The 26,440-nt window shown below is 39.4% G+C and overlaps 3 protein-coding genes across 4 annotated transcripts in view; 1 reads left to right on the top strand and 2 right to left on the bottom strand.

The window, feature by feature from the left end:
• Positions 1-2,573, bottom strand: part of LOC107086834 (tetratricopeptide repeat protein 28-like) — a 25,241-nt gene extending 22,668 nt beyond the window's left edge. Inside the window, exon 1 of the mRNA XM_015378043.1 lies at positions 2,281-2,573. Coding sequence (XP_015233529.1) covers positions 2,281-2,310 — 30 coding nt within the window. The 5' untranslated portion in view covers positions 2,311-2,573. The remainder of the gene's footprint in view (positions 1-2,280) is intronic.
• Positions 2,574-7,692: 5,119 nt separating this feature from the next.
• sds (serine dehydratase) lies at positions 7,693-11,493 on the top strand. Its single transcript, XM_015378040.1, has 7 exons — positions 7,693-7,845; positions 7,975-8,014; positions 8,087-8,226; positions 8,550-8,641; positions 9,621-9,848; positions 9,944-10,068; positions 11,054-11,493. Exons 1-7 carry the CDS (start codon positions 7,693-7,695, stop codon positions 11,245-11,247), a joined length of 972 nt encoding a protein of 323 aa, XP_015233526.1. The 3' UTR covers positions 11,248-11,493.
• Positions 11,494-13,295: 1,802 nt separating this feature from the next.
• hectd4 (HECT domain containing E3 ubiquitin protein ligase 4) overlaps positions 13,296-26,440 on the bottom strand; it is a 47,845-nt gene continuing 34,700 nt past the window's right edge. For both annotated transcript variants that reach the window (XM_015378052.1, XM_015378053.1), the window contains exons 58-76: positions 25,168-25,298; positions 24,860-25,065; positions 24,607-24,786; positions 22,936-24,326; positions 21,699-21,906; positions 21,398-21,621; positions 21,046-21,191; positions 20,850-20,953; positions 20,496-20,619; positions 20,145-20,335; positions 19,775-19,921; positions 18,855-18,974; positions 18,608-18,763; positions 18,389-18,492; positions 17,271-17,492; positions 16,878-17,044; positions 16,577-16,772; positions 16,266-16,488; positions 13,296-15,008 (exon numbers count right to left, since the gene is read on the bottom strand). In XM_015378052.1, coding sequence (XP_015233538.1) covers positions 14,872-15,008; positions 16,266-16,488; positions 16,577-16,772; positions 16,878-17,044; positions 17,271-17,492; positions 18,389-18,492; positions 18,608-18,763; positions 18,855-18,974; positions 19,775-19,921; positions 20,145-20,335; positions 20,496-20,619; positions 20,850-20,953; positions 21,046-21,191; positions 21,398-21,621; positions 21,699-21,906; positions 22,936-24,326; positions 24,607-24,786; positions 24,860-25,065; positions 25,168-25,298 — 4,377 coding nt within the window. In that variant the 3' untranslated portion in view covers positions 13,296-14,871. The remainder of the gene's footprint in view (positions 15,009-16,265; positions 16,489-16,576; positions 16,773-16,877; positions 17,045-17,270; positions 17,493-18,388; positions 18,493-18,607; positions 18,764-18,854; positions 18,975-19,774; positions 19,922-20,144; positions 20,336-20,495; positions 20,620-20,849; positions 20,954-21,045; positions 21,192-21,397; positions 21,622-21,698; positions 21,907-22,935; positions 24,327-24,606; positions 24,787-24,859; positions 25,066-25,167; positions 25,299-26,440) is intronic.

The raw sequence follows: 26,440 nt of genomic DNA, 5'->3' as shown, positions 1-26,440 counted from the left end.
AGAAAAAAGAGAAAAGATGAAAGAGGAGATAGATCAGAGGTCTTCAAAAGGGGGTCTGTGACCCAAAGGGGGTCCACAGAGATATTGCATGGGGGTCGCAAAAGTTTTGGTTGATTAGACTTTTTTATATTTTTATTGAAATGTCTTTAAATACACATTTAAATGAATTCAACACACTGTAGCAAACAGATAAATTGAGGCAGTAGATGTCTTTTTGTCAACAATGCACACATTCAGCGACACACAGGAGCTCTTTCAAACTGGGCACCGTTTCATTCACAACACCTATCCCATCAACGAGGAATCGGAATCAGAATCCGAATTAGAAATAATTTAATAATCCCAGGGAGAAGTTACTTTCGTTACATTACTCCATCTGTAATAGGGTGACTATAGGACCAGTTTGATATAACACAATTCCATACAATATATATATAATTAGGGGTCCCCACTCCATTCGCCATCAGTTTGGGGGTCATTGGCCTGGAAGACTTTGAAGACCCCTGCATCAGATGATTGCAAAGCCCAATAAAGAGTTTGGTAAATATTTAATAGCTGTGTGTTAAGGCTGCATTCCGAGCTTCAACAGCCACCACACCCAGATGTGTCCAGGTCCTGGGCTACAACCGTCCTATAGTTTAGCCACTCTTAAACCACACATAATAACAAAAACATCTAATCTAAGGAGCATTTAAGGCATCCTTCTGTTGTCATCCTTTATGGAGATGCTGGTTGATTTTTTTTTTAATACAAATTACTGCTTATTTGAGTGACATAAATGTACTAAACAGAAACCAGCCTGACCCAAATCTGTGTAGACGAGCTAAAGAATATTTACAAAAGAAAGATGAGAGAGCAAACAATAGCATTAAGCCAAAGGTCGTCTTCCTGAAAACCTGAGTAGAACCTGAAAGCCTGATCTCCTCCATGACATACAGTGTATCTATACTGTAGTACATGAAAATACTTTTAAGTAGGTTTTAATCTTGGCACATTTATAACAAAAGATATACACTTTAATGTTTTCCATATATCACAGGTGTCAATACATGTGGAGCGCACCTTCAACGTTTACCATGTCAATAACACACTGCCTAAGACTGCGGCTCAGCTCAAAATGCTTCTTCTTTTCCCATTTGTAAAAATGTTATTTCTCAAATTCCAACTGTTTAAAGAAGCATCAGCAGAATAAAGCTGAATTTAATAAAGACACAGACGGATTTCCTCTCACAACAATCATCCATTGCATTGGTGCATTTCGTTTATCCCTGTTGCCTTATTTCCTAACATGAGGAGCAGTTAAACAGACTCAAATCCTTTGGTACCTGATCCCAACCAGTAAATACTGACAGTTTCGATCTGTTAACACTGAACCACTAAGAGTTACTAAATTCAGAAATCAATCTCCGGCCTGCTGTTTCTGGAGCCAGCGTCCAGTGCACCTCTTTCTCACCACACCTCCTCCAGCTGAATTGTGGGATAGGGCAGTCTTGGTAATTACTTCCAGAGGCCCACAGAGAGAGAGAGGACCAGCTGAAATGAGAGCCCTGTGTGGATCAAGTAAATTCAACAGTTACAATACAGCATTAAAGTGCTTTATGACAACATGAAAAGACCCGACTCATTTCTCTGCATGAGAGGTTCCTGGATATTGGTCAGAAACTCACAGCCTTTATAAAACTTAGGGTAACATTCTATGCAAATGTTTCAAGCCAGAAGAAAACACAAACACAGCCGGGTGGGGGGTAAGAGTGGCATTCACTCCACATCCATGCCAACATGCACCCAAAGAGGTGTCAGAAGAAGGATCCATAATGGATCTGTGGCCCCAAGGCTCAGGAACATGTCGCTTTGTCTCCATGCTTTCCCAGGAATCTGCAGCAGCAAACTGGGGGCTGCCTTCTGTATGTGGGCAGCACTGGCAGGAAGGGTGGAGAGCCAGCACCAACCAAAGGACGCACAAAGTGATCAAAAGATCCACTCAGCAGATTGATCAAGGAGATAACTTTCTGATCAGCTATAAAAGTCATGATAAGTTCTGAAACAATAGTGTTTTGCATGAATTCCTGGTCACATAATCACTTTCCTGCTAGATAGTGTCTGTTGTAACAGTCCCAGGACGTCCAGTGCGCAGCTGAGGACGCACGGCTGGAAAATCGATCCATTTTACGACCTCATTTGGAATTTCCTTCCCAAGACGCAAGGCGAAATATAAAGCGGGGAATCAGAGGGATAAGAAATGGAAAGCGCAAAAATCTATTGTTCTGGGAAGGTGTTTACCTTTTCTTTCAGAGTCGCTTGTTTCTCCATCCTGGCTGACTGCGTGTGTTTGTATAACGGCTTATCGGTCTCATCCCATCCCAATCTCTGCAGATTTAGTGTCGAGCTTTTCTTGCATCAAGAAGCGCTCTGATGTTTCTCCAAATAGTCCTCTTTGCTTTGAAGAAGAAGGTAGAGAAGCGCAAAAAGGAAGTCCACTAAAAGCTCAGCTCTATGCGCTGTTCAAAAGTAACTTTCCTCTAGGAAAGTGCGCCATGTTGTCAAACCTTTTTCCTTTTTTTTCTTCCTTTTTTCTCCTTCCTTCTCTCCCCCTGTTGCCATAGCGGATCTGCTGCGCACGCAGGGGAAGGATCAAGGTCTGCAGAGTCAGGGGAATAAAATAAAATGCATCAGTTAGGTGTGCAGAAACAATGATATGCATTTATGTAAAGTGTTTAAATTGTATTGATGCACAAATTATTTCAAGAGGGATATTACTGTCCAAGTTTTCAGTCCCCTTCAGAGATGTTTCCAAATGTCTATTTAGGTAGACAACATAAGATGCATTGAACTACTCAACCCTCACAAGATAATTAATATACAATGAAAAAATATGCCGATTATTCAACAATTTGCACAAAATAATTTAATCAGGAGTTTAGATGAAACTGTTTTTATTTCTTCAACTCTTGAAAATAACTTTGACGCTTTCCTCTGCTCATTGGAAAATGTATATATCAATAAATGAAGCATTAGACAGACTTTTTGACATCAGATATTAAACGGGACTTATAGGAATTCTTAGAAATTGTCACAGTCTTGTTAAGTTTTCTTTTGAGTATTCAGTTTTACTTTGCTCCATGTTTTCTAGTTTTATTGGTTTAATTCCGATTTTGCTGTGTTTACTGGATATATTTGAGTTCTTAGTTTGTTTGTTTTTTCTTTGCTGCCCTCTTGTGTTGGTCTCCTTTTCCCTAGCTCCCTTCTAGAATCCTCTGTTCACACCTGCTCCCATTCAGCTCATTAGTCCTGCCTTTGTTCAGTCTCCCATTTAAACTCTCACCGTGCAGCTCCTCAGTGCTGTTTTTTTTTTTTTATTATTATTTTTTTTTTTTTTTATCTTTCCATGACTTCTCATGCTTGCTTTCCCTGATGTCTCCATGGTTCTGGTTTGTTTAGCATTTTTATGTTGGCTTTTTGGATTCCTTCTTCTGTTACCGGTGATAACTTCATTAAATCTACAAGAATTCGCCTCTGCATTTGGGTCCTCAAAACCTCATCCAAACCTCACAGAAAATAAGTAAAAAAAAGAATACTCCACTGGATTTTAGGGTTTACAGAAACACAATGTTTTTTAAATCTGGTCTTTAAAAAGTGTCCTGTGTGTGAGTTATGCATCTCCTGAAGAGAGGATCTTTGTGTAGAACCTGGTGAAGGCTACACAGGTGGAGCTCATCAGAGTGCTGGGCTTGGAAGAGCAGCAGAGACTTCACTTCGTGCTGGTTTCTTGTTGTGGTGTTTGTTGCTCTTTCGTTTCCTCGCTCCTCATGGGTTTTTTTCCTTTATGTTCACCTAGGTTTTAGTTTTGTTTTTTGTTTTTTCCAGTTTCCTGGGTTATCTTATTAAATCTGCAATGTTCAAACTCATCTCTGTATTTGGGTCCTCAAAAACCTCCACTCAACCTGACAAAAACATAAATCATATCCAAGCTTCGTTTGTTCCAAACTGTTTGTTTTGTTTTTTTTTTATCTGAAATATTATTTTAGAATTGTGCTTAAATAGAAACCTACCCTTCTATCCGAATTAAGAATTAGTGGATATACTTTAAGACAAGTCTTTGAACATCAGAAACCTCTTGAAAAGCAGAAGTTAGTGCTGTTGTGCTGGAGATTTGGGTCCACAAACTGGTCTTGTCAAAAAATATCTTTCAGCTCTTGGTCTTCGTAAACATGCATAATGTATGAGTTCAGATCACAGTATCTTGGTGCATTTAAATGCAACCAACTCCTTGAACATATAAAGCCTATCAGTTGTGCTCCCTCTGTACATGTTTGGCCTCACCTAAATGTTGGAGCAGAGTTTCTGATGGGAGAGGTTAGTCTGGAGAACTATTCTTTTTCTATTTTTATATTTTATATATAGCCAACCTTATATTTTAAATATTTTAAAATATAAGCCAACCTTATATTTTAAATATTTTATATTTTCTTTTGATGTAAAAAAAAAAAAATCTAAAATCCTCTTCCTTGTATGGTGTGTCTATGAGACGATATATCAGTAAATTTGTTTAATAAAATAATACTTTTAATATAACTGTAAATGCTTGCTATACATGGTAAATATATTGAAAACGCTTGCGTTAATAAAATGAATCTTTAAAAAAATTATATAACTTCTAAAGCTCTTAGAGTTTATGTTTTTATTCTTCCCTTGTAGTGTGAAGAGGTAAAGGTTACTCAGTTCAAGCAGTTTAATGTATAAAAAAGGACTTGTGCTGTGATAACTGTGTTCCTGGTTGTTGATATTTTATTGCTGCTTTAGCTCATTCGTCTCCAAGACGTAAGTAAGCAGTTATTTTTCATTTACGGCTACTTACATGGAAAGAGAGTACCTAAAATAATATTAGCTGTGGTCTGTGGTTTAAGGATCTGTGGCCTTAAAATGCAGGAAGGATTATACAAAAGGTGCCACTTTAGGTCTGATTTGCAGATGCACTTAATGGAAAGGTTTCATGTAATTCATACATTCGCCCTGCTGTTTTCATATATCAAAGAAGTGCTTTGGTTGACCCCAAACTGGATTTCAGTCCAGAGAAGTCAGACAACCATGAACACTCATTCCCAGTTCAATTCGGCTTAGATTGATCATTTCCCCTGTTTAGGTATGTGCAGATGGAAAAGAAAAACTGAAATTCTACAAAGGCAAAAAATAACAGATGCACATTTCCTCGCAGAGATGAGTCACAGAGAAGCTTCTCTTACCATCCTGCAGTCAATGATGCAATTGTAGCAATCAGCTTGTCTTCCTTAGACAGAAACTTTTACCAATCTGACCTTGGGCGTCTGATTGATGACCATAAAGAGACTTCAGATGACATGTTGATTCTCTATATAAACAAATTGAATTGAATTGCTATAAGACAGCAGCTTCGGGTCATCATATTTGCAATATTGCATGTCAAACCTGTAATCACTGCACATTCCTTGGACTGGAATGAAGATGTCAGGAAATATGGTGGACTAATGAAGTATATTACATAATGGAATCAGATGAATACGTTTCTTGCAAATGCAGAACCTCACCAGGAGGGGTCGTGAGAAGCGTCAACTGCGAAACCATTGACACATTTGTTAAATTCATTCAAACAACTGTTCCAAAAGAAAAAATATAAAGATTACACAAAATACACAAAAATGTTTTTGAATGATATTTGACAGTAGGTTTCCAGTGAAGCCACTTGCTTTAGCGCCTTCTCAATATCAATGCTGTCTCACTGGGATTAGAAGAAAAGGCCTCTGATTTTCTCATGTCAGATGTTACAGAAGTATATCATACATAACCGTATGATATAGAACAAGGACCTTGGTTGTGATGAACAGGGCCGCTGGGAAGAACGATGGTTTTGAGACCCCAGCCTTTCCAAACCCACCTGAACAGATCGCCCTGGACGATGAGCCATGCCATCAAACACATCTAACAGCCATGTTTTTAAGGATTCATTTCTATGATGATTTAATGTATGATCTAAACAATACTGTGGGATTTCCATAAATATTCTAATAAATTATTATGATGCTTAGTGTGGTTTAGAGCGGGGGTTCGCATAGTGGGGGTCAGGAGATTTCCACAATCATTGTGATCTGATCCTAGAGGCATTTCTGTATGATATGATAAAATATGTAATGTGAATGTCTCATGAAAGGAATAAATGTACTATAGTTATAAATAGGTGAAATCTTTATTTATTTAAAAAATTTACTATTCAGTTTTCAATGCACAACAAAATACATTTTCCATTGCATAATTAGGAATATATTTACAGCCATGAATTAAATGATTAAATGCCAATTTAAAAATAAATGATTTTACAAAATGTATATAATTACTTTGCTTTATGTGTATAGATTTATATAGTGAAATAATTTGATTTATTTTCAGTGGGTCGCCAGACTGACAGGATTGGGAACCTCTGTTTTAGATCATTCATTCAGGTTTAACATAACATTTACAATTTTTTCATTGGGAGAAAGGACAGAGTAAATGAATGTGGTAAAATGTTTTTTTAAGCATGAGATTTATTCCAAAATAAGTAAAAAACAAATTTACTTTCTCTAACACACAATAATTGAATTGCTAAATAATGTGTGATAAATGATAAATACATAAAATTCTTGGCATAAATAAAGCATTGTTATATGAATATTATTATCTAAGTATTAAAAGAGTTTGTTTAATTTTTTTTCTTTTTAGCAGACCAAAAAAAGGCATAATTAGGGCTAAGGTAGAGACAAAGCAAATGCAACATGTCAACAAAAACCGCAGAATTGAAAAGTTGAGTAAATCTCAGCACTGCTTGCACCATGTTTAAAACAAATTTGCTTTTAGCTTGGACAGATATTTTCAGCCGCCAAGTAGACAGATTTCACAGCCCTGTGTCCAGCTCATCAGCCTGAACTCCGGCTCATTCAGGTTTGAACCGTCCACTCGCTCAGAGGGGCGGCCCAGAGCCTGCTTTTGGCAGCTGCTAAAATTGTCTCAACTCTTTTTTTTGGCAATGCCAGCTGTGAGCATGATTCCTTTAGAGGAGGGAAAACATGCAAATGCTTGTGAGTAAAACTGTCATGGATTCCTTCATAGGTGGGGTAGTTAAGATTATGCTGAGTCAACCAAGGGTGAAGTCGTTTAAAAATGGGCTTTGCCTGCAGAAACCCTTTCTTATCTATCTTTTTGTTCCCTGCAGGTGAAGATGAAAGGTGGGACAAATAAATTGCTTTTAAAAATACATTAATATGTCTTATATTGTAAGCTTTCAGTAAACTGCCTTTAGCCCGAAATGAATGGGATAAAATGTGTTGGGTATAAACTCATTGATCCTCAACCCATCCCATCCTGGAAATAACTGGGAGGGGTCTGCTTGTCTGAATGCCTGCAGATGATTGGATGGAGGTGTGTCTCTTTTGGGAATCCCACTCTTAAAGCAGGTATATATATTTATTTTACACACAGGAAGCATAGAGTAAGAGTTTTAGGGATAATTACCCTTCAGCCCAGCTGATTACCTGTCATCCAACGCTCTCTGGTAAGTTTAAGCATGCTGGAGGCAGTGAGCAATGATGGAGAAATGATCCAAATTACCCTGCAGGCTTAAAAAACAGAGAGTGTTTCACCACTTTTCCTAAAAAAACATTTTCTTTCTTCTTTGATATCAGTGAGATGAAGACCCAGCAGCCTCTCCACGTTGCCACTCCAGTCAGACAGAGCCTTGCTCTCACCAAGGTGGCTGGAACCTCCATCTACCTCAAGCTGGATTCATCCCAGCCTACAGGTTCCTTTAAGATCAGAGGCATCGGCCACCTCTGTAAAACAGTAAGTAATCTCCAGTTTATGATGATAACAAGAAGCAGATGCAAAGGAACCAGTATGTACCTGTTTAGGTGGTGCAAACACTGGCTTGTTGTGAACTTATGCTGACTCAGTTGTTTTTCTTTCTTTTAGTGGGCAGAGCGAGGATGTGAAAGATTTGTCTGCTGCTCAGGTAAGCACTCTATCAAAGTATGATCACTGTTGTTTTTTGAATGTGTGATTCTGAGGGTTAAAGTCTCAACAGGAGGTAACGCTGGCATGGCGGCCGCTTACTCTGCACGCCAGCTTGGGGTTCCTGCAACCATCGTTGTCCCAAGTGTGACCCCAAACCAGACGGTGGAGAGGCTGAAGGACGAGGGGGCCAATGTTATCATTCATGGGAAGGTTTGTCATCACAGCAGTAATCTGATCAATAATGTCAAGTTTTTAGGCTGTGTTAGTAATAGGTAATAACTCATAATTTCATTGAGCATTAGAAAACCCAATCATATGAGAAGCCAATAGCTTTACTACAAACTTAAATGTAAACATCTGATGAAGGATTCAAGGTGTGGAAGAATTCTCACACCCAACAAAGACAGAGTATAAAATAAGCTGATATGAATATATATTTTGAAAAATTGATTTCTAAGGCTTTTGTCTGAGTAACTGAGTAACTAACTGAGCAAATAAAGCTGCATCTTGTTTTGTTGTTGTTGTTTTTTTAGGCTCTGAATCAAAGCATTGAATACGGGCAGCAGCTTGTGGCAAACAACCCAGGCTGGATTTTCGTCTCTCCCTTTGACGACCCTCTCATATGGTGAGACCAAGCAAGAATATTCATTCGTTCAAAATCTCCTCCCTTGTTGTCATGTTTAAACTGAAACCAATAAGGGCATTTTGTTGCTATTTAATGCAAAACACTTTAACAAAGTAGCACATAAATGTGAAAATTAATAAGAAAAAGACAGATGATTTAAATGTTCTCTTTTGAATAAATATAAAAAAGTAGGGCTGTGAATGTGTCTACCTTGTTAATCAGATAACCCTAAATTAAATTGCATTCATGGTGTTTGCTGAACAAACATGAAAGAAGGTGCTCTGGTTGGATGTTAATTGATGATAGTTTAACATTTACAAGATCCCTGTGATCCTGAACACACCATCCTCCTGCTAAAGCATGGGTGGTAGCATCATCATGTTTAATCCGAATGAGAATTTGAGACCAAATTTGCAAATAGCTGGACATAGAGCCTCCATCCACCCTGAAGGAGACGCCATATGTCTCAACTCTGAATACAAATGCAGTGAACATTTTCAGAATCTTATACCATCCACAATGTTTCCTGTGCATGAACTACTATTTGTTAACTCACTGTGGTCTAAAACAGAAAATCCCAATAAAATGCAGTTAAGTTCGAGCTTTCAGCATTTAAACAGATTTGAGAAAAAAATGGGTTTGGCCTTCTGTGGATAAAAATGAAAATACAACCCATCAGGAAACAGACTGCTTTCATAACTGATGTTAACGCTTATCATGTACCCTCATCCACACACAAACAGCTGCAGGGGCCATATTTCAGATATCACACAGCGAACATTACCTGCATGTCAGATAGTTCTCCCACATTCTGAATATCACTGTCAAGGTGTCAAACAAACACATAAGTGAATCAATCTGACAATGGAGCAACTGATAAGGTGATTTTTTTATTGAAAATAAAAACAGAAATTGAAACCTGGGTGCAGTTTCTACGGATTGTACACATTATAGTAAATCTGAGCGGCCTTTTGTGAAGGGAAGGACACACGTCTTTGGTGAAGGAGCTGGAACATGATCTGAAGGAGAAGCCTGGAGCCATAGTGCTGTCGGTGGGAGGCGGAGGCTTGCTGAACGGAGTGGTGGAAGGACTCCGCCGTGCCGACTGGGCTGATGTCCCCATCGTAGCCATGGAAACCATAGGGGCACACAGCCTGAATGCAGCCATGAAAGCTGGAGAGCTTGTCACTTTACCTGCCATCACAAGGTACGGCATATGCTTATAGGCCATTCTGCACCATTATCTGGATTGGATGTCTGCTTTTCCTACTAAAACAACGGTTATAATGTTTGTTGCCACAGCATTGCAACCACACTGGGCTTGGTGAGGGTCTCTGCTCAGACCATGAAGCTAGTGGACGAACACACAGTTTTCTCTGAGGTGGTCACTGACCAGGAGGCTGTGAGAGCTGTTGAACGCTTTGTAGGTGAGTGGAACCTGTACCAGAACAGATCGTATGTTAAAGATCAACTGACACTACATTTCTTCTTTAAAAAGAAGGAAAACTCTCTGTCTGAAAGTAAATCATAGTTAACTTTTACTGTTAAAGTCAAATAAGACCTTAAAAAATAGCTTATCTAAAGTCACAAAGAGTGAGGTTACTCACTCAGTGATTCACAAGCTTCTGATACTGCTTCTCATAGCGTGTGGGTGAAATGTTTGCCCTCCTGTAGTTGTAGGTTAAAGCAGCATCTTAAAAACACTCCTTCCTTTTGCAACATTACTGAAAAAAAAGAAAGAAGGAAATAACCATATAATATGGTTCACCCAAACCTCAAAACACACATTAGGGTGAAGTTGTCATATTGTTCAAGAAAAAAAATAAGGTTTCTGTGTCTCAGAATTTAATGTTTCTCGACCCAAAATGTCAGAATCAGCCTAAGACAATATGTAAATAACTAACATTTACATATTGTCTTGCAGTCATTAACCACTGTTTAATCAACATTTTAAAGGGATGGCTGAAAGGCCACTCAGAGAGGGAGAGGCCAGTTGTGAAGTACAGTGGTGGCAGTATCATGCTGTGGAGGTGTTTGGCTCACTTTCAAAACTACAAAATAAGGAAATAAAATGGTCAAATACTGAATCAATACTTTGCAGGACGTTTTAACATTTGGTACAACTGGGTCTTCAACCGGAGTGTGGCTATAAACCATGACTCATTTGATCCAGTTCTAGTCTAATACAGTCTAGATGAATAGATCCAGCTAAGTAGTATAAAAATACTGCGTAAGGACATCCAAAAAACCTAACCCAAGTCAATTACATCAATTTCTAAGGAAATTGTCTGCTCAACAGCTAATAACTGTCATAATCCTATCTAAGCCAAACCAGGGAAATCATAGTATATACAGTAAATATCTGGCATATGTGGCATTGAGCTGAATGGTCCAGTTTTTCTCTCTGTGCAGATGATGAAAAGATCTTGGTGGAGCCCGCCTGCGGTGCTGCTTTGGCAGCCGTGTACGGTGACACTATCAAAAGGCTGCAGGCTGAGGACAAGCTGCCACAGCACCTGGGTCCAGTGGTGGTGGTGGTGTGCGGCGGTAACAACATCAGCATGGAGCAGCTTCACAGGCTGAAGAAAAAGCTCAGCATGATCTAGTGTCAGTGACTACCCTGGGTCTTCCTGACCTTTGTGTTTCTGTGTGTCTCTGCCCATTAGCCAACCTTACTCTCTAAACACAGGTATTCATGAGCTTCATGGATTCAATCATTCCAAAATGAAACTCTCATTAACACCTAAACTGACTAAAATAGTGAGGTGGGATTGTGAAAATATTTTTACTTGAAAAAGATGCTAATGTTTTGTTTTTGTTTTTTTACTAATGACAGTTCAGTTTTATAAGGTTCAGACATTTATAAAAAAAAACTGACACATTTTGCTTGTTTTATATGTCCTTACTTGTAAAAACATTTGTGTATTTTTGTTCAGCTTTTTTACTTGGATTACAGATCAATAAATTATATTTCTTTGTCCTGTTATCTCTTTGCCTTCCTGCTCCTGAATCTAAACCATTTTCCTCTGGAATTGAAGAGGCAGGAGAGACACTTGGCAATTGAACAAGACAATGTACATTTAAAATGAGGAAAAACAACTGCTTTGTCTTACTTCAAGTTCACATTATTTAATTATCTTATTTTAGGAGTAAAAAAAAACTGAATCCATTGGCAAATCATTTTATTTACCTTCTCAAATTAAGAAATTTTTTTGAACTTTTTACCTGAGTGTGTCCTGAATATTTATCCTATTATATCACTATACACTATATTAGAAAATTTTGTCCTGATTCAAGTGATGAAGTTATTTTATTTAACAATTCAAACTAAATTATTTAAAGTAAAATACAATAAAAAAAAATGTTTTTGGTTGGGAACAAACCAGGAAAACCTGAAGAGATACAAATTAGAAAATAGTCACTGCATTCTTTAAATGCAGTATTTTACTGTGGTGTCCCACTCGTTTGATACATTTGCTTTATCGTAGCAGCTTATAAGTCTTAACAGTAAAGATCGACGGCTCAGGCCGTGCAACCAACAGCTGACAGGATATCTGATCATTGTGAACATTGTTAATAAGAATAAAAAGTAGGAATAAGTACCACATGATGGATGCTGTCCAGCCTTCTCTACGCCTCCCTCAAGTAATTCAGACCCCCACCTCTCTGTAATTGACATTTATTCATTCTTTGCACTGTTTTTGCACATCACTATTACTTTATTTGGATCTATAGTTATATATATAGAGTTATATATGTAAATATTTATATGATTGTGTGTGTATATCTGGAGTGTAACAAAAGTAATTTCCCTCTGGGATTATTAAAGTATGTCTGAGTCTGATGATGTTTAGCACATCAGGTAGGAGACACATAACATGGAGGGAGGTTGGGTCAGATAAGATGAAAATTATACATTAATAGACTGCATATAACTTGTTGGGATGATGAATGAAGTTAGAGGAAGAAAATGTGTTGAAAGTAAATAAGAGACTCAGTAAGAGTTCCACCTTCTATCAATGGAGTCCATAAACATAAGAATACAATGGTTTGGATATAAGCTTAACTGTGTTACAATGGCCCAAAGTCCAGATATACTGTAAAGGTAGTTGAGGATCAGAGGAGAAACTTGATGCTCACAGATTCAGTTTAACAAGATTGAGCTACAGCCATTTTCTGATAATCAGCAAAACATGTACAACTTAGAAACCAAACTTTCACATTTATGCACAACTTTGTGCCAGCCTGTTGCATGAAATCCCAACAAAATACTTTGAACTTTGTGGTTGTAACGTGACAAAAGGTAAAACTAGAACATTTGGGGCTGATAAAGACCTGAACAACATGAATGAGGATCCAGTTGGATCTGGCCTGGCCTGGCTGCTCTGTGAAGGTGTCTGGTTTACAGTATGCAATGATGCAACCAGAGTGTGTCATTGGGCCATATGTTAATAACATGCTGTAAAGGATATCAAATCCTACGTTGCAGGTATATGTTCACATGATAAAACATCATTACCTAATGAGTGTAAAAGTATATGACAGACGTGTGTTAATCATGTCTACTGTGTAGAAATGTGCTCTCTGTGCTCTTTTTCCACCGTAACCATGACTACAGGATTCAACAAACCACAGGAAGCTGTTGGTACATGAAGACATTTCTTTATTATGACACAGAAATCTCAAATGCCATTCGATTCTTTACATCTGTATAATCCATTTTAGATATGTTACGTATCATGTGCAGAGGTAAGACAGTAAAAGTTAAGTTAATGCAACCATAAATAATTGTAATAAATATCAAGTAAATGTACAGCACACGTTTCATCGCAACAATTCTTTGTACGGATATGTCCTTTTAGTAACCTATGTAACCCCTCCAGAGGAGGAGAAGTCAGAAGAGAGACAGAGAGAGCAGCGGTATGTCATCCTTTAAAAGAGAAGAAACAAACCCCACAAATCCTGCAAAAAATAAAAACAAAAATAAAAAAACTGTTTCACTGCATTCGCACTCAGTCTTGTGGTTTTCTCAAAGTAAAATGGTGATTTTACTCACACAGAACATGTTTCACCACATGTCCATGTAGTTCAAACCATCTGAGTTCAAGACAAAGGTGATGGAGATTGGTATTCCCAAAAAATTCATAAAAAGTAGCAACACAACAAACTGGAAATCCGACAGACATCATCTAAGTTGCTCATGTTAGATTCTTTTCTCAGAGTAGTGCAAACTCATAAATAAAATCAGAAGGTGAAGAGAAGCAAGTAAAAACTGCCAGCAAACATAACCTCAGTCTATTTACATTTTTCTAGATTATTATTTAATTTTCTTTACACAGTAAAACACTGGAGTATGGGTAAAATAAAATAAACGAGCTCTTCTTTCATCGAGTAAAATTAATAAATTAGAGGAAGAACTGAAGATTATTTACTCCCAACTTCTTAAATGTCTGTTTGGATTAGATGGAACTAAAACAATAATAATAATTTTTAGTGAACAGGCTTTGTTCAGGCTCTGCCCTAACATGTACTATTACATTGGCATAAATTAGCTTGTCCTTTAACAGATCGTACAATTAAACAGGCAGTAAACTACATAAAGCCCTGATCAGCACTTCTTCACACCTGCCCCTACAGTAGATTAGGTGGAAATTCAGCAGACTGGTAATCATACCTTCAAAACCCATTTGGTTCTCATCACACAACAGGCTTCTACAGCAAAGGAGAGGGTCAGAGCACCCCTGCCCTTAAAGGGGAGCTAACACTAAGCGTTAGCAGGGGCATTGCCAGCTTCTGTAGAGCTCTGTTTTTGAACACTGGGCTGTAGCATGTAAACGGTAAAGTGCTGTTCTGAAGGTTGATATGGACTTTTGTTAAAGTTGAAAAGCTGGCTCAAAAAAAGGTAAAAGGAACATGGGAACAAATCTCTTTCACAGCTGTTTCACTTCAATGCCCTCCTCAATCAGTGCAACAAAAATCAGAAGTATATGCAGCCAAAGCTGCTGATTAAATACATCCTCCCTGAATGAAAGAAAATGCAGAACTTCGGCAAATGGCAACGAAAAAACAGGAGGAAAACCAAAATGTTGACTTCCTTTTAAGATAAAAGTGTCTGACTTTGCTGCTGAAGCAGAGTGTTGACTTGCAGTCTGTCTCAGAGGAAGATCCGGGAGCGGGCAGAAGATAATGGTGGGTTCTACTGCCTGGGAATGTCTGGTTCTCAAGTCTTCTTAGCCACTCAGAGGATCCTCGCGGTAGTGGATGGCATAGCGCAGCTTCTCCAGCATTACATCCAAAGAAGTGTACTGTGGCAGTTTCACCATGAACATGCATGTTTCCACTCGAATGTAGCGCGAGTCTGGCTGACCTGGAGAAAAAATGGAAATGTCTTAGCTCTTATTTAATCAAAATCTACATGGTTATGATACTAAGTATAATTTATATCGCTTAACATCTCCTAGTAACTGCATTTGATATATTCTTCAAATTTATAAATGCCCCAATGGAAAAAAAATTAAGAAAAAGAACAAAGATTAAAATAAAATTCTTGACAATTGACTGTTTCTTAAGTTTTTATCCATTATTTATTCTAATTAATCATTTAGATGATAAATTAAAATTCTCATAATGACTAGCAACACATCATGAAAACAATAAAGGTTCTAAATGCCCATCCATAAATGCAAAAGAAAGGCATTAGAAGCATTGTTAAAGGCCTTATAGGGAAGCACCACAATGTTGAAAAAGATTATCTGGTCAAATGAGACCAAAATTACATTATTTGCACACATGCAAAATGTTTTATGTGGTGGAAAACTAATGAAAGAATGCATTCTGAACATAAAAGCTACACTGTTTAACTCAGGATGGTATGGTAAGGCTTTCAATGCAGCAGGCACAGAGAAGCTTTTTAGAGTTAATGGAATGACGGATGGATCTAAATATAGAAGAATCCTGAAAAGAAACAAAACAAACTTTGGGAGGTTGAGGTTTTTCCTTCCAACAGGTCAAAGACCCTAAATATATAACCAAAGCTACTATAGAATGGTTTGCATCGAAGGATATTAAGGCCTAAAGTCCAGCTAAAATCTGTTACAAAGCTTCTGAATTAATGTCTGAATATCTTGAGCTATTTTATTTTTTCTAAAACAAAATGAATTTCTAGAGGCAAAAATGGCTGACATTTTCAAATGGCTAAATCTGTTCCAACAAGTTACCTAGTTTGAGGGGAGACAATTAAGCACCACTTTATGCTGCTGTATTACATCATATACAGAATGGTTTAAGGTTATAATGAGACAAGACAGGAAACAGTTTAAGGGATGTGAATACTTTTGCAAGGCTGTGTAACCAGGCTGTTTGGGAGATAAAGGTAAAGATCAACAATCGTATATCTACCATAAAACATAAACATTGAGCTCAAACTTAATCCCCTTAGTGTAAAAAAAAACAACTAAGTAGTAGAAAAGGATCGGTTTGTCTTCTTGCATTAAAACAGGTCAAGTTTAAAGTCTATGTGAAGTGACAAGATGAACACTTTTATAACTGCTGATATGAAAGGAGGTACACAGATAGGAGAGCTGGAGTCTGAGCACTGCCCTGCAGGAAGCATGGTAGAAATTACCTGCAGCTCCATCTGGAGGGGCGATTTTCATGGGGTACGGGGGAACGTGGGCCGTGTCTGGTCCGCCATCTTTACACGGGCAGGTAAATGGGATGCGCTCCTGGTTGCAGGCAAATTTGATAAATTTGCAGAGCTCTTCCTGAGTGAACATTTCCAGGGCGGTCCAGAAAAACTCAATGTGCTGGTCGGTCTCCATCAGACCAACTTGGTACATGGTGTGAGCCTAAAGAAAAAAAGGGAAAGGATGGTTTATTCTGGTAAAAAGCTGAGAAGCACAATTAATCACAAAGGTACATATATGCACACGCCACCTTGAGGAACTCCAGGTTAATGTAAGGCAAGCCACATGTGCGTAGTTCAATTTCCAGAGGGCTGAGCATGGTTAGCAGCTGCAGAGGAATGATGGATCCTAGTCCTGCACGCACTGCTGTCATACACTCCACATTCTCCAGCTCCCTCAGACGGAGGCTCCTCACCGCCCGCGCATACACGTCCTTGTTCTCCCAGCTTCATGACGACAAAAAGCATGAGAAAAAAAATTTAAATATGCTGCAGCAGCAGATTTAAAGCCAAGTTACTGAACAGGAGGTAGAATCGTCAGCTGCTCTGTACCTGACACTGAGGCCATGTCCTCCCTGACAAAGCTCCACTTCTTCACCCGTCATAGTGAAGTAAGTGAAAGTGCAGCAGGGCCTGCTGGGGGAGTCTGGGCTTTCTCCTGAATGGTGCTGGGAGGAGATCTCAGCACACAGGGCCTCCAGCTCACTCTCATCAGTCACCTGAAGAGGCACGGAAAACAGAACACACCATCAGAATCACAGTAAGCATCAGTGGAAAAATGGAAATTAGCTGACAAACTCAGATGGCATGTATTTACTATGAGCATTGCAAGACCATAATAAAAAAACTATCAAATTTTTTTAATTCTATCTAAAATGTACTTGTCTACGAACATATTTTTAGACTAGTGGATAATAATTGGGAATACTCTATTACAACACTTACATTTTCAAACTTCTTAACATAGTTGTAGGTGAGCACATCTGCTTCTTGCAGGTCCTGCTCTTGGTCAAGAGGTTCTCCAACGAGGCCTTTCCAAAAAGATCCCAGCAGATCCAACGGAAGGGGGACATCTGCCCGGATGGCTATGCCAAGGAGCTGACCAAAAAAGTGCAACAGCTGTTCTTCTGCATAGCTGATGGGGCAGGGAGTCAGGATGTACTTCCCCTGAAAATAACAACAGAGAGAACTGGTAGGATTAAATTCATTTTTTCATGAAGGCATGCAAGTAATTTTCCACCATCCGTTTTGCTAAAAACTGTGAGAGAACATTGATTCCACAGTGACAAACACAGAGCCTTGGATTCATTACCTTTCACCTTTTTTTTTAAAATTTGCCAACTTAAAGCCACTAACCTTAATTTGCTTAATTAAGATTTAATGTGACCGGCACAAAGCAGAGTATAATGGAAAACGATAAACAGTTAAAAAAATAATAATTAACAGGAAATGTGGGCATTTATATTGAGCCTCCAGAATAGTAGTAGAGTTTCCTGTCAAAGCACCTACAGCTCTTTAAAAGCCTTTAAAAGTCAATTTTACAAATGTCTTTGACATCCTAAGCTCTCTTTAAAGGTCCTTCTTATTTTCCTCTTTTTAGCTCCTGGTTGGAGGTCCTGTAAAGCCCTTTACATTCTGTATGTATTACTGGTGAAATATTAATAAACTTCCCTTGCCTAACAGATTTTCATTTTCTGATCCTCCCTTAGACTGATAAAACCAAAATTAACGCAGGCAAAAATGATTTTGGCCGCTGGCGGGTGGGGCTAGTTTACTAGGCTAATCCTCCCCCAAAAGACATGAGCATTTTTCAGACAGGTGGATATACAACTAACAGTCAGTTACCATAGAAATTATGACATGAAATGGTTGTTCAATTTATATCTTTATTAGTTGGTCACATTTATTTTAACAACCCAATAATTGTTATTTTGATAGTCAGTCATTCTGTTGTCTATACCTAATGTTTAAACTGTTGTCTTTTAAGCCTTTAGTAGGCCTGAGCGTATATGCATGTCAATAGTAAAATTAAACTAGATAAGCCTTGCTGAATGAACTGTTACCTTGTTACGGTTGGCTGCAGCACTAGGACAGGGGAGCAGCAGGGAGAGTGCAGAGCTCTGTAACTCCTTACACACCTGCCACAGAAAGTGTCTAAAGGAGCCACCTGGACAGACACATTTATCACAACTGCAGTTAGGCATTTAAAAAAAAAAACCTTATTAACTTAAATAGATAACAGTAGGGCAGGATTCAAGAGAGCGTGTGAGAGAACTACTAACTTGTGCCGTGAACTTCTTCTCCAGTGAAACGAATGTTGAAGGCATATGTCGGGTCTCCTCCGCTGGCCAGTTTTACACAGAGCTGAGATGATGGCACACAGGACAGCTGGCGTGCTGCCTGGCATAAGTAGGTGTTTTCTGATGATCTGATTTCACCTGTGGGGAAAGAAATATTGAATTGTTCAGAAATGTTCACCCGATGTACTGCTAGGTGAAGTGGAGAAAAATAACACAGAGGCAAGTGTACCTCCAACAATTTCCAGAGGGTCCAGTGTAATCTCTGGAGCGGCATGGTCAGCTGTACGCTGCACTGTAGCATTCAATACTCGGTTCATTACAGTCAACTTGGTGTCGTAGAAGATGAGACCTGCCAGAAGACAACGCAGAAATGGAGTCATAAATTTGTTAATAAGACATGAATCTAGACAGAAGTACAAAGATTATACCGTAATTTCAATTAACCAAAAACCTATTTAAATATCAACACATAAAAGTACTTTATAAGAATGGATATCCTTCACTTGAAACTATTTCAGAATTAATAGTTTTTGTTATAAATGCCAATGTAGAGGTTTGCCTAAAACTTTATTCTAAATTTTGAGGACTGAGTCCACAAAATAAAACTATTCACCACTAATCGAACATAAAGGTAGACCAAGGCACTTTTTCTCTAAGGGTGTCTCGATCCGATATTAATATCAGATATCGGTTCAATATTGGCCAAAAAACTAATACCGGATTATAACAGATTTTATTGAATGGCATCTAAAATCACAAATATTGGCATGTTGATAGAAACGGCTTCTGTTTAAAGTTTAACCCACTGGTTATTATAACATGGGTCAGTTGTTCTCATACCTGCTGTTGTTCTCCGTTTTAGTAATGTCATTTGATCAAGCCTTTTTTAAATAATAAATTACAAAATAATTAATAAAAGCATGTATGATTTGTGTTGGGTCAATATCAGTATTGGTCAGTTCTAAAGCTGCAATATGGGTATCATATTGGATATGGAAAAGTTGTATCGAGACACCTAATTTCGTAGTTAGTAGTATTAGCAGTTAGTAGTATTTGCTCAAATTTACTTATAAGCTAGCTTTCACCCTTTCATTAGACATCATCTCATGCTTTTTATGCCTGCTAGAGTTGTTCTTATGTCATACTTACCCTTTGCCTCGCCCAAAAGCGCAGCGATACTGTTCTGATATGTATGCGTCTGTCTCAGCTCCACAAGTGGCAGAAAGAAACTCTCCAGGGTGTTATTAAGAGACTGCAGTAAAGCAAAGCGCAGGCGCAGGCTCTCCACGGGTACATCTGCAAACATGACATTATTGCCAAAGCTAAACATCTCAGTTTTCTGTGGAAATTACAGCCCCTACCTTAACCTGCAATACTTTTTACTCTTAAACATTTCAGTTGTTAGAAAAAAAAGAAAACGGTCAAAATCTAAATTGGCAGGCCAGACCTTAATTCTGTGTCCTTTAATTTTTAAAAATACATTCATTACAATTAACCAAACTAGCAAGCAGCTACTTACTGAGCAAGCAGGCGACACGAGGATCTGCAGCATCACTGGGATCTAAGTAGACCTCATGGGGGTGCAACCTGGCTGGTGTGATGGCCAGGTGACGACACAGTCTGTTGATGTACTGCACCAACGCCACATCCATGTCTAAGCTCCACTTTCTACAGGCCTTCTGGGCATGCCGGGTGTCTATACACGTGCACCTTTAGAAATAAAGACAAGTTTCACTTTACATCACCATCTAAAGACAGATGTTAAGAAAAGGAAACAATTTAGCAGTAAGAAACTGCATGATTCACTTTAAAGTAATCCTGTTAGGTAGTTTATTTAAGAAGGTTTAAAATGTACTTTTTAGCCCCTCACCTTTCAAAATGAAGGTCATAACCACAAGCCAAAAGAGCTCTCCACACGCTGCGGATGTCCTGCTTCGCCCGATCGACAGCAAATTTATGGAAGCCTTCCAGAGTCAGGTACTTCTCTTCTGTGGCTAAGCAAGAAGTAGCACAGCACATTGTTTCAAAAAAGAGCTTACTTTTAAAAGAAAAAAGGAAAATCTAAACATGGACTGGAAAGCTTTATGGACCATTTAAGTCTTTGTTAATCTAAGGACCTAAAGGCTGTGACATAAAATAAAAAAACTTCTAAATGAAGTAGCAGGAACATTTCTGGTGTATTATGTAAGGAATCAGCAGATTGGTTTTTAGGATTTTTGCCAACCTTCAGTTTTTTTAGCCGGTGATTTTTCTACGTCTTTCTCATCAGGTCTGGATTTCTCAGGAGATTTTGGCTTTAGCACAGTTTTCTTTTCACTCAATGCAGTCCTGGAAACAAGCAAATTAGTTTCAGGCATGGTAGCAATATTTTTACACATCTAAAGACAGGCAGGTTTTTTTATAAAAAAAAAAGGACAGACCTAACACTGTTGAGGACCGATTTCTCCTTGGTGAGGGGTTTTGTGATGGGTCTTTTTGTGCTCACAACTTTACCCTGATGTTGTTCTTTTCCTGCCTTATTGTACTTGTTCTTGTTTGGCTTGGGTGTCCCATACTTTCTCAAAATCTGAAAAAAAAAGAACATTTTTGCTTCTTAGCATTCTTACCAGTGTTTGTGAACAAAAACATTACAGATCGCTCACAGACAACTTACTTAGTCTGAAGTTACAGATAACACTTAATGCCACACATCTAGTATTATCAGTATTAGATGCAAACTAATAATTCACGATGTGAGATGTATAGGAAGCAGCAATCCATCTACTGGTATACCTGAGTGAGTTGATCTTCGAGAACTTTCTTAGGAGGTCGAACATTGGTAAAGAAAGTGTGCAGCAGGTTCCCTGGGGTCTGAGAGTTGATCTGCTCCTTGCTGAGGTAAATATCAGACACTTTAACAGGCTTAGCTGGTGTGAGGCTCAGCATCTGCTCCGAGTGCACACAGCTTTTAAAAATATCAGTGAGGACATCTTTGGCCCCGGTAACAAGTTTGTCACCTGGAAGCAAAGAGGTAAATTAGTTTTGAAAGAAAGACGCTCTGTTAGAGAAGTAAAACTTGTTGTTTCAGACCAACCTTTGATTGACTTCTCCAGAAAGTAGTCTTCTAAGGCAGAGCTTCCCTGTGTGTCAAAGAGGCTTTGGTTAACACTGGAAACGGTCAGGATCTCCTCGTTGGTCAACTCCATCAGTTCCTCTTCACCTTCCAGGCTCGACAGACCAATCAGGTCGCTGCTGTTAAAGAGACTGGCTCGGATCTTTTCCACCTTGGCTCGTGAGCGGACCTATAATTATCAGATTACAAATTCAAGCAATCTTTGATGTATCTCCTACAAAATAAAGTTAATAATAAAGTTTAAACTATTTCACATTTTGTTTTCATATTTATTTTTAGGTGATAAACACAAGGTAGTGCATTGTGATGTAATAGGAGTTTGTTTTTTTTCAAAGAAACTATAAACAAATCTGAAAAGTGTGGCATAACACTGTATGTATTCATTGGCTTTGCACATTTACAGATTAAATGTTTGACACACTCTTCTTTTGAAAACATATCCAGCTCTGGAAGACTGCCTGAGCTCCAGTGAGCGTCATTTTTCAAATCTTTTCAAATATTCCTAACAAGATTCAGGTCATTTGAACACATTCTAAATCAATATTGATATTTAATAGGAACTATTTTTGCTTTTTAGGGACATTCAGCTAAAACCTCTTCTCCTCCATCTGCTCTGTCCAGCTTTCCAGTCAGAACTCCCAGTCATACTGGGAGCCATGTTTTTAGGCTGATGTGCAGAGCTCGTTTTCCACCTCACAACTAATGCCAAATTTCGGTCTTATCAGACCTAAGAACCCTCCTCCACATGATTTCTGTGTTCCCTACATGGTTTGTGGCAAAGACTTAAACAGGACTGTATACGGCTTATTTGAGCAGTGGTTTATAGTTGTCGTTAGAAAGATTTCTCCTCTGAGCTGTGGATCTCTGCAGCTCCTTGGAAACTCCTTAGCTTTTTATCAGATTATTGATAAATCTGATCTGTTTGCCATGTTTATTGCTCGTTGTGATGATTCATCACCAATGCTTTCTAACAGACTTCTGAGATAAAGATTAAATTAGTCGCACACTGACTGAATTTTCTAAATACAAAAGCTCTTTGAAGACAGAGGGTAAGTAGATGGTAAAACAATTTAGAAAACCAAGAATTATTTTACTTCAGCCTCAAAATTAAGCACTGCATAGCATTGATAATATAATATACTACTTAAATACATTTAATTTAGAAGTTGTAACCCGAAAGAATCTGAAATTATCTCACCTCAATGACAGCATAACCCTTGATGGGCCTGGCTGCAGTGCTCTCAAAAGAAGTGACTGTCTGCATAGAGGCTCCATCTGACACGGATGCTGACTCTGTATTGTCGAGCGGCTCCCCAAAGCTGCCGAGACTCCCCAGGCTTCCTGTGCTGCACAGAGAGGTGTCCAGACTCTCCTGGCTAGAAACCGTCTGAGAGTCCTGAGGACCTTGCTGGGGGTATGTTACAGCAGTGGCGGCAGCTGCAGGGGTGAGCGAGGGAACAGCTAACAGGTCCTGATCAACAGAAAGTTCGCTGACGGTGCGGGAGACTCCCTGAGAGGAGCTGCAAATGGAGGTCTGGCTGGTGGAAGCTGACGCGCTCACACTTAAAGCTGGAGTGACACTGCTGGAGCTGTCGGGACTCTCAGGTCCTCCACTGGTAGGAAAAGGACGATCAGGTTCTGCAGCAACTTTGCCATCAAGTGGGCTTGAAACTCTAGCTCCTGATTTCTTCTTGGGGTCCTCCTCCTGTAGAGGGATGAAGACCTCATCTTTGAACAGTCCTCCATGTGCGTTACAGGCCCTGCGGATGGCATTTCGAACAACTGCCTCCTCGAGGTGCGTAGGGATACCTGAGAGTACCAGCAGGCGGCTATGAGAGGTTGGACCCACCAGAGCTTGGCAAGCATCTGTTACTGCATCACTGGTCACACTTAAGCCCTGTGGGTCTTTATTGGCAAGATGTCTTAGGATCATCAGAAGAGTGAGGCAGCGGTGGAACCAGAGCATGTCTTCTGGTTTACTACCCGCCATGCTCAGAAGGGCGCTGTCACTTTCCGATAGCCTGGTACCACCACTTGTTCTCTTCCCAGAGACTGCTGCAGCCACTGCAGCTGCTGCCCTCTCACGCTTCATCTTCACCTTCTTACGCTTCGATAGCAGACTGGGGCTTTGAGGTGTCTGGCCTGGGGACGATGAAGAGGATGAAGACGAGTCACTGAGGTTAGGTGCGCTGGTAGAGGAAAGGGCTCCCACTGAAGAGCTGCCAACATTGAGGGGAAGAGTCACTTCTGCAACAGCCAGACACACTTCCATCAGGGCATGGAAGTAGGTAGAGAACCGGCTCTGTTCCGCACCTAGTGCCAATGCAATGCCCCCAGAGGACGACCCTCCTCCTGCAGCACCTCCTGCAGTCCATCCCTGAGTTTCCTTGTCATAAAGCTTTCGGAGCTCTGTCTGCAAAGCCATTAGGACAGCCAGGCAGGGGTTCAGCAGCAGAGCAATGGAGCTTGAAAGGCCAGCGGGGCTCTTGCGCTGCTCTAAGTGGTGGATCTTGCGTAAAAGTTCAGCTAACAGGTGAAAGATAAGCTCTTTGATGGAGGGAGCCAGATCTGTAGTCCAAAGTAATCCGCCTACAGACAAGACAGGAATTTTGAAAAGTCACATCTAAGGAAATTTCTAGTCTTGTAATTTTATAAGAGTAGCATCTTTGAATTATTATTCAATTTAAAAATTCCAGTATAAAAGTTATTTAACTAAAATGTAAAAAAAAATATCCAACTATTTAGAAAATTAACGCTTACAAAATCAAAATAAAGGTTTTAATGTTACAAATAACTATAGCAACCATTTACTGTATCTATGTTGGTCAATGTGTGGCTTTCTATTGGGGTTAAATAAAGGAAAACCTACCGAGTAATTCTACCACCTGCAGCAGCACTGAGGAGGGAACAGTGTCCAACTCATCCTCGGTTCGCTCACTGCTCTCTCCTAGCTTCCATGTCAACAGCTGCTCTGCAAAGGCCATTGCCAGAGGAAACTCTAGCGGTAATGAGTGGAGCACCAACACCGCACCAGGAGGGGGCGACACTCCTACAACCACAACACGAGTTGACTCAGAAGTGCTTCGTTTTTAAGAATGCTTTTCTTAAAACGAAATACTCACCCAGTTTAATGTGGACTTTATCAGTAGGGATGATGACAGACGGGTACTGGTTGGTGGTGGGAGGGGGCGTAAGGCCTGTGTTGGTAGGAGAAGCATCTAGAGGATAACATACCGCCTCCATCAGATTCAGCTGACCATTTCTTCTCACTTTGTGACCCAAGCCATAGACCATGACGCGAGCCCAGGGAGCCTTGTACAAGCTAGAACTGAAGGAGGGGAAAATATAAGAAAGAACATCAAAGACATACAAGTGAAGCTAAGGAACAAGTTTTTAAGATGTCTGCCGTTGATTATTTGATGGGGCTTACTCTTTGCGGCAACCGAGTTGACTTTCTTTGCAGGAGACGATCACAAATGCAGCTCCAGGAAAACTGACATCCATGCTGACTTTTGACTCTGTGACAGGAAACTCCTCTGATGTGAACTGCTCAGGAGCGTTCTGGAAAAAACATTCAACATTAGAGTTTAAGTCTATTAAGTGATTAGCAGAAACATTACTACAAAATTACTCTTATAACAGTCACACTCTGGTCTTTTCTTATTTCTTCCCTTTACATCCAATAATTTGTTAAGTGGAGAGAAATACATGGAAGCAGGTCCTCTAGTAAGATAAGACCCACCTGGCCTTCAGGCTTCATGCTAAATTATATGTATATTATCCTCAATGCAACATCCCTCTGAGGGGGATGATTAATTGCTATAAAGCCACTGTCATACATTAACGATTTAGACAGCGTATCCCTGATGTGCGAAAAATCTGGCAAAGACGCTGGCATACGTTGGACAGGTTATGGGTGAGTTTTGTATAAGTTATGAGCATGGTGAAGTAAGCTGGCACACGTTGACATATGGCAACGTGTGTTTGAGCATGCTAAAAATTTCAACGTATGCCAGCGTATGCTCATAGGTGGGGCATAAGTTACAGGTAAGTTATCTAATCCTTGACATATGTTAAGTGTAAATTACTCATAAATCGTGGCGTCTAGCTTATCCAGAACCTATGAGTAACTTGTGCATAACTTCTCAAGAACTTCTACAGCACATATCAACGTATTTGACGTGTTCCAGACGACCGCTGAACGTGCTTCTTAATTGCAGCAAGTGTTTAATGGATTATTGGCAGCGTTTTGGTATTAAAGTGGGTTCAAAGGAGGAAACAGTCTGTACTCCTTCAGACTTCATTCCCATCATAGGGTAAGCAAGAAGGTGAGTGGGATAGATCCTCCCTGCGTTCAAGCCCATGGCCACGACCGACAAACTTCCTAGCAGATGTGATGCTGAATCTGCTGCGACTGCAAACCTTCTTTCTTTGAAATCAAAGACATCTTTTTATGCAGACCGGGCACCTCCGGGCGCATCTCTGTTCCGCAGCTTTATCTGAAGCTTTGTAATGTCCAGAAATATCTCTTGTTCATCATTTCATGTGCATGACATTGTAGTGCCCAATGTATAAGTTAGGCTGTCGTTAGAGATAAGTTCTGGAGTCGTTATAAATACGCTATGTATATGCGCAAAATTGAAAAAATTACATAGAAAGTTCAGAGCATGCCAGCATTTTAGGAGATTCTGGGACGTTGGGCA

The sequence above is a fragment of the Cyprinodon variegatus genome, unplaced genomic scaffold (assembly GCF_000732505.1).
Source record: "Cyprinodon variegatus isolate N-32 unplaced genomic scaffold, C_variegatus-1.0 Scaffold163, whole genome shotgun sequence".
NCBI lineage: Eukaryota > Metazoa > Chordata > Actinopteri > Cyprinodontiformes > Cyprinodontidae > Cyprinodon > Cyprinodon variegatus.
The sequence above is the reverse complement of the archived record's forward strand: the minus strand, read 5'-3'. Positions and strand labels throughout refer to the sequence as shown.